This window comes from Aythya fuligula, chromosome 1 (assembly GCF_009819795.1).
Source record: "Aythya fuligula isolate bAytFul2 chromosome 1, bAytFul2.pri, whole genome shotgun sequence".
NCBI lineage: Eukaryota > Metazoa > Chordata > Aves > Anseriformes > Anatidae > Aythya > Aythya fuligula.
Window position 1 is genome coordinate 8,682,045 of NC_045559.1, and position 14,374 is coordinate 8,696,418.

The 14,374-nt window shown below is 36.8% G+C and overlaps 1 protein-coding gene across 2 annotated transcripts in view; it reads left to right on the forward strand.

Annotated features, from left to right (window-relative positions):
* The window catches only part of SEMA3D (semaphorin 3D), a 144,238-nt gene that overhangs the window by 51,303 nt on the left and 78,561 nt on the right, over window positions 1–14,374 (forward strand). For both annotated transcript variants that reach the window (XM_032207405.1, XM_032207406.1), the window contains exon 3: window positions 11,509–11,669. In XM_032207405.1, the coding sequence (XP_032063296.1) occupies window positions 11,509–11,669 (161 nt within the window). The remainder of the gene's footprint in view (window positions 1–11,508; window positions 11,670–14,374) is intronic.

Below are 14,374 nucleotides of genomic sequence, written 5' to 3' on the forward strand. Positions count from 1 at the left end.
ATATAAATGAGTTCTTCAAACAAGGGCTGAGGGTTTAAGAGGATATCTGTTCTGAAGTCAAAGTCATTTGGAGATAAATACACAAAGAAACAGCAGAAAGAGACAGACACAAATTTTTGTGTATCACACTGGAGCACTATCATAGAATCGTAGTCATAAAATCATAGAATCACAGAATGGTTTTGGTTGGAAAGGACCTTGAGAAAGGACTATCTAATTCCAACACCCCTGCCGTGGACAGGGACACCTCCCACCAGACCAAGTTGCCCAAAGCCCCATCCAACCTGGCCTTGACCGTTTCCGGAGATAGGCCAACCACAGCTTCTCTGGGCAACTTGTAACAGTGCCTCACCACCCTCTGAGTAAAAAATGTCTTTCTAATACCTAATCTAAATCTACCCTCTTTCAGTTTATTACCATTACCCCTTGTGCTATCACTACATGCAAAGAGTCCCTCCTCAGCTTTCCTGTAGCTCTCTTTAGGTACTGGAACCTATGAGGTGTCTCTTGAGGTGTCTTCTCCAGGCTGAATAACCCCAACTCCCTCAGCCTGACTTCAGCCTGACTTACTAAGTGCTCCAGCCCTTTGATCATCCTTGTGGCCCTCCTCTGGACTCTCTCCAGCAGGTCCATACCATTCTTGTGCTGTGGACACAGAGCTGAACACAGGGCTCCAGATATGGCATTCTACTTTGTGATCCATATCCTGGCCGTCCTGGAGAAGTATGTCGTGTTGTACCATAGGGTTTCATGGTTAAAATATTACTGAAGACACCAAAGTTTTATGTTCAACTTAACTTGCAGCTTTGAAAAGACTTTAAAGATCCCCCTGTGTCATACATGCAATCTGGATTGTTTTGAAAAAAGATTTCTAAATAATATGTAATGCAACTGCTGTCTATGTGACATCCATTGCTGCCAGAAAGAGAAATAACTGTAAATAATAATAATAATAATAATAAAAACAAAACTAAAAACTCTGACATTCTAATATTTAATGATACCTCATGCCTATATACTAACAACTGACAAGAAACAATTGGAAAGCGCACATGGTTAGCCTGTGCAGACACACATATCTGATACCTGTCTCAACATTGCCTAAGAAGCCTATAAGACAGATATTGGGTCCACCTGTATTTCTGCATGTGGGACTCTGAATCTGACAGAGGCTGTTGAGCACAAGTCCAGCACAAATAACTGACATGTAAAGGAATTAATGTAGATATTCAGTGACCTCTCATTTTAATGGTTTAATAAGAGGTTAATTCCTGTCAGTATCAGAAAAAAAAAAAAAAAAAAAAACAAAAACTGATAATTATGCTACATTTAGCCAAGTGTGACTATTATGCAAGGCCAAGCTATTTTAATGTGATTTGTTTTTATTTTCATTTCTGGAAGTGGTTCTTTCCTAAGGCTAGTACAAAACTATTTTAAAAGTTTACCTCTGCATTAGCTAATTGAATTACTGTGTTACACTTGCTTTTTAATCAAATAAAATGTATCTGGAAAAATTGAAAAAAAAAAATGTTTTCCTAAATATCTTAAATTTCCTGAAAACAATAATTTTCTACATTTAAACCACATTTGTTTTAAAGAATATCCATCCTGTGCAGTTACCACGGATGATGACTACGTGACTTAAACAGTGCTTCCCTGCAGCAATTGCATTTCTTTGCATGTCTAGCAATTTAGAACAAGGACATTAATTTTGCCTTGAGACATCAACCAGTCATAATGGAAAAGCTAAAATATTAATGCCCCAACCATCATTTATAAATATTCTCTTTTCTCATTCAGAACATGAGAAAATAAAAATGAAAATAAAATAAAAATAAATAAAAATAAAAATAAAAATAAAAATAAAAATAAAAATAAAAATAAAAATAAAAATAAAAATCTGGCTTATGTCAGAATGGGAACCCCCTGTGGTACAGGAACAAGCAGTCACATGTGGGAAGAGCAAGCAGAAACCTCTAAAAACAGGTTTTGTGCCAACAGAGGAAGTGTCTATCCCACTGGCAGGTAAATCTGCTCACAGAGGTCCCTGCCCTTCCCCTCCCTTCCTGAGAACACACCTCTTCCACTCAGCCCTGCCAAAGTTTATGCTCTGCTCATGGATTCACACTGGTCAGCTGGTTGCTGTTTCACAGACCTGGTTCCACCTCCTCACTGTATCTCTTCAGCCTCCACATCCAACTGAATATGTTTTGGTGGAGTGGAGAAAACAGAAAAGCTTTCCAAAGTGAGTGATGTGGAATTTTGTTTACCCTCAGAGGGACTGTGGGAAACATGTTGAAGGACCATCATTACTTAAGAGATCTTATAGGCTCTCTTAAGGCTTCATGGCAGCTGAGACAACATAACACCATGCTACTTCTGGAAGGAGGACGTCTCCCTCCCTACACTTCTCTCCCTTTTTGCCTGCTCCCAGATGCATGGACCTGCCCTTTCTCTTGCACTAGTTCCAGCTCTCATGAGCTCCTTTGGCAAGAATCTGTTAGTATTTAGGATTTTACATCTTATTTAGCTTTACAGCCTGACCATACAGCTTGTCAGGGCTCTGGTCCAATGTTTGGAGTCAGAATGAAGAATAGCCCACATGACTTCTTGCTATACACTCAGAGTTAGATCCTCAGGTGATAAAATTATTGCAGGTTACAGTGGTTAAACTGAAGGTCTGACTCCAAGTCATGATCAAAGTGAAAGCAGGGTGTGTGTCTGTGTGGAGCGTGTAGAGGATAGGGGAGGTTGGGACATGCAGTTATTCAATGTTTCCATAAAAATCTGTGTTGCACACAGACACTGGTTACAACTGGTATATGATAATGCTAGTAGGGAAATTGCAAATAGGTTTCAATAATAGAAATTACAGGCAAAAACCAAATAAACAAAACAAAACAAAACACTGTTTTATTTTTTATTTTTATTTTTATTTTTTCTTCCCTGTCTATGAACTGTTCTTTTAAGTTTTGAAAAGAGGCACTAATGAAGTAACTGAGCAAATAACTCTGGTTGGCAGGAACTCTCCTTTGCGCTGTCAAGTCACCTACTTCAGGAATAGCTCATGCTACTCCGTATCTCTCCTAAGCCTGTTAGTATCAATATTAACATGTTTTCCAGTCCCATGCCATCTGACACTTTTATTACAACTGAGTTGTTCATGCCTCTGCAGTTCAAGGTCTCTCGTCTTTAGCATGAAGGCCTTGACTGCTTTGTTATGAACATTACTCTCATTAAGGAAGCTGGCAAATAGACTTGAACTCGGTGAAAAAAAAGTATTCTTAATACATGTGACCTTTTGAAAAACAGTATATTTCATATTCAACAGATATAGGCTCAACAAGGCAAATTCTGGCATCAGATTAGCAGCCTGAGAACTCAGGTCTTAGCAAAAAAAGGCAGGCTCCCCAAAACACTTGTCAGCACCTATCTGTGGTGTCAGACCAGCTGCTGAGGCAAATCCAGACTTCTGTGGCCAATTAGACCTTAGGTTTACATGAGAAAAATCCTTGCAATTTCAATTCCTGGAGAGTGAAATCCACAACACAATTCTCATTTGCTTCAAGTATGAAACAAAATCCAATTCTTTTACCTCTTAAGGATGACATTTCTCCTACAGAGCAAAAATTGAGTAAAGATTTAAACCTGTGTCCAGTTCTGTACAACTGATACTAGATAATATAGGTAGAAGAAACAGCACAACCTGCTGTTTTATCTGCCCATGGATATATAGGCTATAGAAGTCTTTCTGTAAGGTGCTGTGTGCATCTTCAGATAATGCTATGTTCTCAGAAGTTTACCCAAAGAAACAGTTATGTGAAAATTGCAGCCCCAGGTGCTTCAAAATACTTCAGCCCTCATATCAGTCAAAAAAAAAAAAAAAAAAAAAAAAAAAAATTGAAAGGTTGGTATTTTATAAACAGTCATTTAAAAAACAAACAAACAAACAAACAAAAAACAACAAACAGGTAACACTGAATATCACAGAATCACAGAATTGTAGGGGTTGGAAGGGACCTCGAAAGATGATCGGGTCCAAACCCCCTGCCAAAGCAGGTTCCTCAGAGCAGGCTGCCCAGGTAGGCGTCCAGACAGGCCTTGAATATCTCCAGAGAAGGAGACTCCACACCCTCCCTAGGCAGCCTGTTTCAATGCTCCATCACCCTCACTGTGAAGAAGTTCTTTCGCATGTCAGTGCAGTCCTGTGCTCTAACTTGCAGCCGTTGCCCCTTGTCCTATCCCCACAAACCACTGAGAAGAGGTTGGCTACATCCTTCTATTCCCCACCCCTCAGATATTTATATACACTGAGGAGATAAATAAATAAAATATAATAAATATAATTTTGTGTACCATGCTTTGACAAAAGAGCAATGTGTCTTAAAGTGTTAAATATGCATAATATTTTTAACATCTGGACATACTTGCAAAGTGCAATACACATCTCCAGCCAAGCAAGAAAGAATGAGTCCACTGCTGCAGACTGAGATGTGTTCATTCATGCAAGTTAATACAAGTTCCAGACCCCAGTATGATTTTGATGATAGACATCTACAAGGTGCTGTCAGTGCACTTTGTATGTGTTGCACATTTCTCAGAGTGTGGACTAATCTCCACACTTTCTAATTACACATCATATGATTATGCACTTAAAGGTAGGTGGAAAGTTTGTGATATGAGATGATAGGCCAATTGAAGCAGTAAAACTATTTCACAAACAATGAGTCAAGTCTCTTTAAATAAGCCAGTCAAGGATTTTAATTACCATTATTTCCAGCTGAAGCTTATCACTGATCTTTTGCTTTCTGTATATTTGCTTTTATATTGTCTCATAGATTGGAGTATACATGAGGCTGAGAAAGGGTTAACCAGGGCAAAACCTGAAATTCTAATGAGTAGACCAACAGTATTCAGCTGAAGGTGTGTGTTTTTTTTTTTTTTTTTTAATTAATTTTTTTCTCCAGGTTCAATGAATTCGGAGTTGAACCTGGAGTTGTTTGCTATTGTGTGTTTATTAATGGGGAATTTTGCAATGGCTTTAAGAATAGGTGAGCTGATGGGTTGCTCCCTCAGACTAGATGAAAGGTTTTGTTTCAGCTGCTTGATGCTCAGGACTAAAAGATAATTAAAAAAAAAAAAAAAAAGATTGAGTTTGGTCTCCAGTCAAGTTAACAATTCTTTTTCTGTAAGGTCAAGAAAAATCCTGATCTCCAGCTTCAGCAATGGTCTAAAGCTTTACTGTGCTAGATATAAGCAGAAATTGTATGTTCTTAGAGAACTACATCCCCTTACCATTGGGATACTTTGAATAAAATAAAAACAAGATTAAACAAGATTGCAGCAGAAGAAAGCACATTTAATTCACATAACTCAGATGATTTACCCATTATGTGTGAGACTGACAGTCAGGCTGAGAATCTGTAAGAGATAAATGAAAAATAGGTAAGTGAAGCCCTGACAACTGAAACAATTGAAAAAGAGGAAATTGAGGTGATTTTTTTTGTTTGTTTGTTTTTTTGTTTTGCATAGTCTACCTTTCACTTAGAGAGGAGTTTTGTTGTCCTTTAAGTCCATCCATGTGCTAGGCATTCCTAGTGGAAAGGTATGTGTGATGAGAAGCCAACAATTACCTACACAGTACCAATTCTCATATGCTTGCCAGTCATTTATATTGAATTACGTCTGTAATGCTTATTCTTTTAACATACATGGTATTTAAAAGGAGAGAAAAAATAAAAATAAAAAAGGAGGATTTAATTTTATCTTGGCAATAACAGTGAGTTTGCTTTCCTTGGCAATTTTTCAAGAAAGATAAACTACTTAGAAAAAGGAACTTTACTAATCCATGGCCTCAGATTTTTTACACAAAAACAAAACAAAACAAAACAAAACAAATGTTTCACTCAGATGCATTTTCAGTTGTGCTGTCTAAAAAGTTAATTATTTTGTTTGGCTCTTTGAAGGTTGTGAATTGAGCCTTTGAATTTTGTGCACCAACTACATGAAGTCACAAGACAGCTTTTAATCACCTCTGCAATAATAACACTTTACAAGTTATTTGTGCAGCTGTTTCTCTAGTCAAATTTATTTGCAGTTACTAAAATACACTTCCATAAACATAACTGACAATTGTTTAGCTTGTGCTTTAACTGAGTGTATTTTTGGTGGTTAGCACTTACCTATTTTGTTTTACTGGATTACCATTTTTGCAGACTTAAAATACACAGAGCCAGACAAAGACAGCACTGTATGTTGATTATACCACAGGCTATGAAGTAAATGGACTGAATGTTCTTTAGTAGTCTTGACTCTGATCTTGCAGAAGCACTTCCTTGCAAGTGAGCTCTACTAATATGAAAGAGAATCAGGTCCCACATCACACCAGAATTTAATATAGTTTACATATATATACAGACATACACATAAATAAATGTATTTTTTTTTTTTTTTTTTTTTTTTTATGGGAGCAGTAGCCCTTATAAAGCATACTGGAAAATAAGATGATCTTCCTTTCCTGATGAAAGATACAAAAGTATCTTGACAGGACTGCACGGAGTGATCTATTGCTTAGTTACTATTGACTGTAATGATGATTAGAGAAACATTGTGCATGAAGGAGCTACTTATGTTTTCTCTGTGTTGTAAAATGTTGACATTTGACATATGTCAATAACTGTTTCCAAATAGGCATTTGGGACATTTTACTCTTACTTATTGCTAGAAGTGCCTGCAATTTGACATGGAAAGTGCCCTGAAATGCTTTAATGACTGCAGCAAAACATTCTTGAATTTTTGAGCAATCTTTGCAAAAGTTCTCTTTCCAGTGTCACCTCCTGAGGTATATGTAGTGTTCAAATTCAGGATCTTTTAAGGATGTCATTAGATGCAGCTGTTTTGAAACAGGTTGAGGAGATCCCTTTCTGCCAGTTTAGGCATTGTCCATCATTACACACAAAAGTCTGGCCACAAAGGCAATTCTGAGTCTTCATGAACTATTTCCAGATCGCTCTGTTCTTACACCATGCTGGGGTGAGGAACAACAGTACCGTCACCAAATACATGAGCTAAGGTTAAGAAGTCTAAATATGTTGTGTAAATGTAAATACATATTACCAGAATGCAATGACATTTTTTTCATCAGAAATTTTACACAGTGGCTCTGATGCCATATATTGTTTAAGTAAGCAATGATCAAGCTGTTGTGAGCTGAGACCTCTGAAACAGTTTCCTAAATGACTAAAAAATAGTTACTAATCTATCTTCTGCCACTCAGCAGTGAAATATTAACCCAGTTAGGGAGTTTGCTGTATATTAATTTAATGGCCAGACTGGAGTCTGTGAAGAAAAAAGTGTTTAATTTTCAGTAAAACAGTATATACACACTATAAACTGAATGGTGAATGTGCACTTATAAAAGACCATACCTGTAACTAACTTTGTTTCTGTGCACTGCAAGAAAACTATTTCTACACTAGACAGGCTTCAATGATTTAAATCAACAGCTTTCTTTAAGCAGAATATATGTTCTGGAACATGAATGGGCAAATATGCTTTTCATGGTAAATTCTTCCAGTGTGATATCGTAGGTCATATTTAAGATATTTGGCTGTGATGGGCAATTTCAACAGATAAAGCTGGGTTGTTTTGTTTTTATCGGGTGAGAACAATGATTAATTTAGCTGTAATTTAATCAATTCTCTGTTAATGTTTACTTGACAACTTGTATTAGGTCATGTTTCAGTTTTAATCTTATCAGTGGCCGTGTTCGGAGTCTTATTTCCAAGCTTTTTTCAATAGTTAGTAAATAACTGTCCAAACCTGATTCTTCACCACTTTGCAGTTTATGCTGTCATTTACGTTGGTAAGAAATCAGTGTGAAGTGCTGTCATTTTAATCTGGAACATTTTACAAATGTTTTCCTTATGACGCAGTGAAATAAATCACTGTATAAGGCACCAGGCAGGGCTCATTCCCATTTGGGCGTTTCACCTATGAGACAACATTTTCCCTCCCTGTTGTAGCTGTCCTAGGTGGTTCTCTACTAAGAAATACTAGAAGTGTTAAGGAATAGACAACAACTCTTTTGGGATGGACACTGCAAAGATTCTTTCTACCAAATAAGAAAGAAATAGGAAATAACAGTCTCGGTGCTCTTCTTTTAGATATGTAGAGAATCAGGTTGAGATATTTTGGCAAGTGACATGCTTGCAAAGGGCAACGGATTTCATCACCAATGGATTTCATCGAGGCAATGAAACCAAGTGCTATCGAGCATTTGCACAAATATATTGTATATCCTTACTCAGATCAAATTTCTACTTGGCGATGTGAAGGAACTTTGCCTTGTATTCTACATTTTAGTTACCCATCCCACACAGACCAGCACTATGACAGGACTAGAAGCTTGTCCTCAAAAGAGATTGAGGAGTCATGTAACAGAGGATGATTTAGGTTGCTGAAATACAGTAGCCTCTGAAATCCATCTATATCTCCTGTTTATTTGTGTTAATGCCTGTAAATTACTAATTAGTAGATATTGTTATCCCTCATTTCTTTCTCTCCCTCAGTCCTATGTACTGTGTTAGAGACAGTTGTTGAATAGGGGTTAAATTTAGACTGCAGAATAAGAATAAGGAATGCTATATGCAGTGGATTGGGTAATCTAGTAATGCAGCCAGCTCTTACATCATGGGTGGAGCAGAGAAAGACATTTGCTCAGAAATGCAGAGGTGGTAAACAATATTTTAGAGATCAACTGAGAAGAATCTAAACAGCCTGAGAGAGCTAAAATCTTCTTTTTCACTGTGATCAGTGTCAGAGAATCTTTTCCCAATAAACAGCTCCATCACATCCAGTGCCAATAATTTCCAGTCTGGAAAAACAAGGGAGGAGTTTTATAGAGTCTGTGACGTCTGATGAAGATGTATTTACATCACACAAAAGTTAAGAGTAACTGGAGGTTGCTGTCCTATAACAGAGAGCCCAACAACACTGAAAGTATCAGGAGTAATGAATCTTTACCTCTTTCTGGGTGAAAACACGCTATTGGAGTAAGCTAAGTTTCAGAAATTTGGAATTTAGAGGGCATTTATTTTCCCTTTTTAAAATTTGTGTTTATTTTTGACACTGGTTATTAGCCAGGTAGCTAACAGTTTCTTCAGACAGTTCTACTGTAAGTAGTAGTTTGGGTGGGATTTAGGTATTTCTAGTACTGTGCTATCCACAATTTTTTCCTCATTGATCTTGCTGTCAACTGATAAGCAGGTCTTTTAAACTGTTACCGATTTGCACAACAGTGACATTTTTGTCTTCACAAAAAGTAGGCAAGAAAAAATAGTGCTGGTGTAAAGCAGCATAAAGTTTAACTTTTGATTTAGTTTTTTAATGTGAAGTAAGTTTTTTTTCAAAGTACTGCAAAATAAATCCCACTTAAGGGAATAGGAGCTGTAATAAAGACAATTTGTTTTAAGACTGTACCTAACAGTATTCAGCAGTGAGCCAGACAAAACCACATAAGCTTAAGCAGAAGTGACAGAGCCAAAAAAATAATTGTAATAATTCTGTTCCAGGTAGTCATATGAATAAAGTTATTATTATTATTATTATTATTTCTCCCATGGTGCTGTTAGCCATCAACAAGACTTCATCTTTTGCTTTGCCTATCACACGTTTTTTAAGAGACCTTGGGGAATTTTTTTTTTTTTTCCCTCTTAATTTTGATCCAGAGTTTCTCTGCAAAATGCTGGCTGTGGTTTTAATCATGACCAGGAAATGTAAGTAACTTGTGCTTTAAGTCTAACCTCTTTAGCAGGAAGGATACATTGTCCATCCGGTGCCAAGAAGATGGAAATATCCTTAAGTTTGTATTCAATTAAATACAGGATTTACTTTTCTGTCCCAAAATTTGTGAATGGTTTAGCTTGGAGAGGTTGCTTGTGGAAGAACTGATTCACATGTTTACTTTTGTTCTCCCCAAATTAGAGACTGACCAACATGACTATACTGTCGTTGTGCTCTTTTCTATATGTTATTTGTGTCCTCATCCAAAATTACGTCTGCAAAGTTTTCAGTGAGCAAAAGATTTCAGACGCTTTACTTTATGGCTTTTTTTTTTTTTTTTAATGGGGAAAAACATAGATTCTTTCATTAGTTTCATAGAGAAGCATATTTTTTCTTAATCACCTTTTGAAGGGGATTGAAAGCCACTACTTCATCACAGTAAAAGTTATGTTGAAAATGTATGCCTTTAAAAGGGTTCTAACAAGCTATAGCCGGAGCTGTGCCCTAACTTTCCCCACAGAGAGTACAAGGGTGCAGGAACGGCAACTGGTGCCAACTCTGTAAGGAAAGTACAGACCTCAGGAGCTTAGAGGTATTAGTACTCAATGCTCCCCTTAATATGCCTCTATATTGCCTTTTTTTCAATACTATTACCTTTTTTTTCAATACTATGCATTGGTATACCTACACTTGATGGGTGTTGATTCAAGTTTCAGTTCTCAATTAAACTTGTAGTAACTGCAAATATAATTGTAGAGATTTTCTGTATTACCACCAAAAATTGAATGGTAGGCAATGGAAAAAATGAACCTTATGCCAAACTTTCTATACTTAAAGTGTCCCTACAGTACTTAAAGGGGCATACAGAAAAGATAGTGAGATACTCATTTTGAGGGAGTGATATGACAAGGGGTAATAGATTTAAAACAAAAGACAGTAAATCAAAGCTAGATAACAGGAAAAAATTATTCTTCCTGTGTGGAACAGGTGGTAATGGAACAGGTTGCCCAGAGAAGCTGTGGCTGCCCCATACCTGGAAGAGTTCAAGGTTCAAGAGTTCAAGAGTTCAAAGCCCCTGGATGGGACTTTGGGCAATGTGATCTGGTGGGAGGTGTCCCTGCTCATGACAGGGAGTTGAAATTAGATGATCATTATGATCCCTTCATCCCTATGATTCAACACCTTACAGTTGTTACCTCCTTCTCCCAGTTCTTCTCATCCTTACATGCTTGCCACACCTACCAGCTGTTTCCAGTTCCTTGCTGTTCTCTGTGCCATTGGCCTTTATATGTTGTTGCTTTATATATTGAGCACCAAATATGGTGAAATATTGATCTTTGGTCCTGTGTATCCATGAGTATGACAATATAAACACACATTAGTTTTCTTACAATGCAGTAAAGATATAGCTCTTTTTGTTTCTAATTTCTGCCAAGGAACGTGATTCTTTTATGTCAGAGAGGCAGTTTATTAAGAAAGTTCCATACAGGAAAATCTTTGCGAAAGTAAATATTACCCAATTTGGAAGTAGCAACACCCCTCTCTCCCTCTCCCACAATGAAAACCAAGGTTGAAAGGAACTGTATTATGACCCTGGAAAGACATGCTTGAAGACTGCAGTTATGTCATTGGCATACTCCATGCTGGTTGAATATATTTATAAAAGACACCAATGAGTCATATGTAAACATTTTGATTATAAAGATTTTCTTCATTTTCCCACAGACTTGCTGCTTTCAAACAGCTGCATCCCATTCCTAGGATCTACGGAGGGGCTTGATTTTCGAACCCTGCTGCTAGATGAGGAGAGGGGCCGGCTGCTAATTGGGGCTAAAGACCACATCTTCCTGCTCAACTTGGTTGATTTAAACAAAAATGTAAAAAAGGTCAGTTTATTTTCCACAGAGTTCATCTCATAAATTCAATTTTGTTCCTTTTTATCTATTTTTTTTTCTTCACTGGGTAACTCTGATCTGTTGTGTGATGGACTTAATATTTATAATGTAAATAGTTAATATTAATCTCATTTTCCATAGTTATACAGGTTATCTTTAATAAAATGAATTTCTCATGGAATCTGACCTTCTGTGAGATTGAAGTCCTACAAGAGGTCACCCACCTGTAGGAGCCCTGCAGTGCATTAAAACAAAATATCAGCAAATTGGCAAACATGCACCTGTAAGTGCTTTTTTTTTTTTTTTTTGTTTTTTTGTTTGTTTGTTTTTTTTTGTTTTTTTGTCATGGTCACCCTTCTGAAATAAAAACATTTGGAAGATGGTAACTGCAGGCAGATCATTCATTATTTTCTGGCATCACTGGGATTACATTACTCTGATATTAAACACAGCAGAGGCAATTTGGGTGGTTTAAATTATGGCAATGTTACTGGCAATTTAATATTAATATTTACACTAATATCTGGAATTGCTAGTGATATGAGAATCTTCCACTGGGATCCACTGTACTCACTGGCCCTTGCCCTGTGACAATGTGTTAATTCCAGATAATAAAAAGGCAATATAGCCTTCAATATTTCTAGTGCACATGGTGAAACAGAGTTTTTGTAAGCACAATTGACGACTACATATAAAAAACAGATGCTTGTACAGAAACACACACAGAAACAGCTTTCCTGCTTTTTCCAGACATGCTACTTACTGAAGAAAATTTAAATTCTCAGCTGTTTGATATATTCTTTAAGCTTCAGCAGGAGGTATTAAGTGACTATATTTTGCTGTCAGCTCTGAAGTGGTAACCGATCCTAAATTAATATGATGGCAGCACAGGGCTTAACAGGTGTAACAGGAGATGATTTTGCCCCACACTTAAATGCAACACTTGCTGTTGTTGTGTACAAGTGTTTTTAGTATCAAGTTGTGTATCTTATTTTGACTTCTACAATGTTCCATAGACAACTTTAAAAATCTTTTTATTTTTATTTTTATTTTTATTTTTATTTTTATTTTTATTTTTATTTTTATTTTTATTATTTTTATTTTTATTTTTATTTTTATTTTTATTTTTATTTTTATTTTTTTAATCCTTTAAAATTCATATTGTTCCAGGAGATTTCTTCCCTAGGATGCTTTATGAAACACCTCATGTTCATCTTCCATCTCAGTAGTTTGCTGAAAAACCAAAACCTTTTCAGGACATTGCAGTTATAACAGCATTATTAATATTGCAGATTCAGATTATGGATTGATTTTTGGCATAGGCTTTCTGTAGCAAACAAATTGTGTTTGTGTGAAAAGCAGACGCCTGTTTCTGTGGGTTGCTGATTGCCTCCTGAGAGATCCTGAGTGCTGTCACTTTGTATTATGTTCAGTGGGGATTGATTAGTTCAGAGCTTTCTGGAGGCATTCACACCCTGGATAGTCCACCCCTCCACCCAAGTTGGTAACATTTCACTTTAGCCATATCGCCATTGATTGTTATGTATGTTGCACTTTCCAAGAATTGCAGAAAGCAGATTGAGCCAGGAGAATTAATTTGTGATCAGGCAGTGCCATCAATCATAGATGTTTTAGAGCAAAGATTCTAGATTTGAAGTAAAGTTTGCACTTCGTAAGCTATTTAATATGCCTAAATATCTGTAGTACCCTGGGGAGAAAAAAAAAAAAAAAAAGAAAAAAAAAAGTAAAATTCATAGCCACTAAGATATCTGGAGTAAAGAAAGAATTATGTGCAGTTTCAAATACATTTAACTATTCAGCTTGTCTTTAACTTTTCAGAGAAAACATTGAGGCAAAGTGTATTTAAACAGCTAAAAGTGACACTAAAACCTTGCAGAGCATTCTGGTTTGTTGATTTCCAAGGGCTCCATGGGCATTCAACAACTTTATAAACTTACCTGGTTGAGTACATGCCCACAAGGCAATATCATACAGACGTCACAAGGCAATATCATACAGACGTCCTCCTTGGTTCCTCCGTTCTGGGCTGGTTGAAACGTGTGAGTGAGAGGAGAGAGGAGATGGAGGAAGTTGATTTTGTATAAATCTCAGTCACTGATGAGGTTTCAGTGCTCAAGGATACTCTCCAGTAGCAGGGAGGTGTCAGAAAGTAGCATTAGCCTGTGCTGTGTTTAGACTGACCGTGGTTTGCATTGGCTCGGGGCCAGGCGGCTGGCTTCCAGGCTCTCCCGGTGTGAGGAAACCACACAAGTTGGGACTACGAGGGGCTGAAGTGTGTCCTTTGTCCTCTCCTGTCCTGGAGCAAGAGTAGTCTGAATTAATTTGAATATTAAGCATCTTCTGATTCAGATTACTTAATAAAAGTTCTCAGTTTCAGATATATATGTTTTTTGTATTAGTAACTACTGATACACCAAAAGACCAAGTTAGCATCCCTAACAGTTTACTCCCAGAAAATCCCTGTCTGTGGACATAAATACTTGGCAAAATTATATTGTAGTGTTCATATGTCTTGATATGAAGACATATGTCATCATATGTTCTTCATATGTGTCTCTGTGTTCATATGTCTTGAATAGTACTCAAAGAAACATTTAAAGCATTGTATTGTGTTCCCTTCTCTAATGTATACACACACATCATTTCATAAGTTCATTTTTGCAACCTAATTATTT